The sequence below is a fragment of the Triticum dicoccoides genome, unplaced genomic scaffold (assembly GCF_002162155.2).
Source record: "Triticum dicoccoides isolate Atlit2015 ecotype Zavitan unplaced genomic scaffold, WEW_v2.0 scaffold92416, whole genome shotgun sequence".
In the NCBI taxonomy this organism is placed as follows: Eukaryota; Viridiplantae; Streptophyta; class Magnoliopsida; order Poales; family Poaceae; genus Triticum; species Triticum dicoccoides.
The window spans coordinates 704-1,723 of NW_021310643.1; the positions used below are offsets into that span (position 1 = coordinate 704).

Consider the following 1,020-nt stretch of genomic DNA (forward strand, 5'->3'; position numbering starts at 1 on the left):
TCGATGGAATTAGGACCAGTCCAAAAGCAGAGGAGATTACAGAAGAATTGTAAATCAGCCACAGGGGCAACTTTGTCTTTTCACATGATGAAAAAAGGGATAGAAATTCGAAAATGAATACAGTAATTGAAAAGGGCAAATCATCAAAAGAAAAATGAAAAGTGGGGCAAATGATCTAATCCTATGTAAAGTGGGGCAAATCGTCTAATGTCCAAGTAAAATGGGGCAAATCATCCAATCTCCCCTCCATGACCATGGCGTCTTCTCCTCTTACCTCCAAAACCTTGACGCCTCCTCCTTCCCCCAAATCTGGATCCTCTCTTGCTGATTTATAGATCAATCTTGCTCAAGATAATCTGCAGCCACTACACACAAGGTTGATAAGAAGGGCAAACAACATGAGGTCTGTACAATTCTTGGCTTATTTTTTGCATTGATTGGATCCAATCTATACATGTTCCACGCATAATATTGTTCTCCCACTACAACATCTCTGATTGCATTGATTGGATCCAATCTATACATGTTTCAGACTTAATATTATCCTCCCACTACAACATCTGATTGCATTGATTAATCCAATCTATACATGTTCCACACTAAATATATGCCTCCCACTATACAACATCTCTGATCTTTTTGTTGGCAATTTTAGGTACTCAATCGAGCCGGGTTTAAATTTGGATGAAGTAGCAGAACAGAATAGACCAGTACTTGACGAAGATGATGAAGATGCTTTCATCGTCGAGGAGATTGGGGATTCTTCGGATGAACGACAAGTAAAGCCAATCAGGACATTGGAATCCAGGAAGGGGATGGTGTTCGATAGTGAGGATGATGCTGTCAGGTTCTACAAAGGTTATGCCAAAAAGAAGGGCTTTGGTGTGATGAGAAGGACGACTAGATACGGAGAAGATAACATGGTTACTTATTTTACTCTCGCTTGTAGCAGACAAGGAAAGACTCAATGCTCAGAAAAGAACTCATTTATGCCTAATCCGTCGACAAGGATGCAATGCC

At 40.4% G+C, this 1,020-nt stretch overlaps 1 protein-coding gene across 1 annotated transcript; it reads left to right on the plus strand.

Moving 5' to 3' along the window:
- Positions 1–250: 250 nt before the first annotated feature.
- Positions 251–1,012, plus strand: LOC119348436 (the record flags this gene model as incomplete). The annotated part of the gene is made up of 2 exons (XM_037616548.1): positions 251–403; positions 656–1,012. Coding segments are annotated over exons 1-2 (362 nt in total), but the record flags the coding sequence as incomplete, so codon positions are not given.
- Positions 1,013–1,020: the final 8 nt, after the last annotated feature.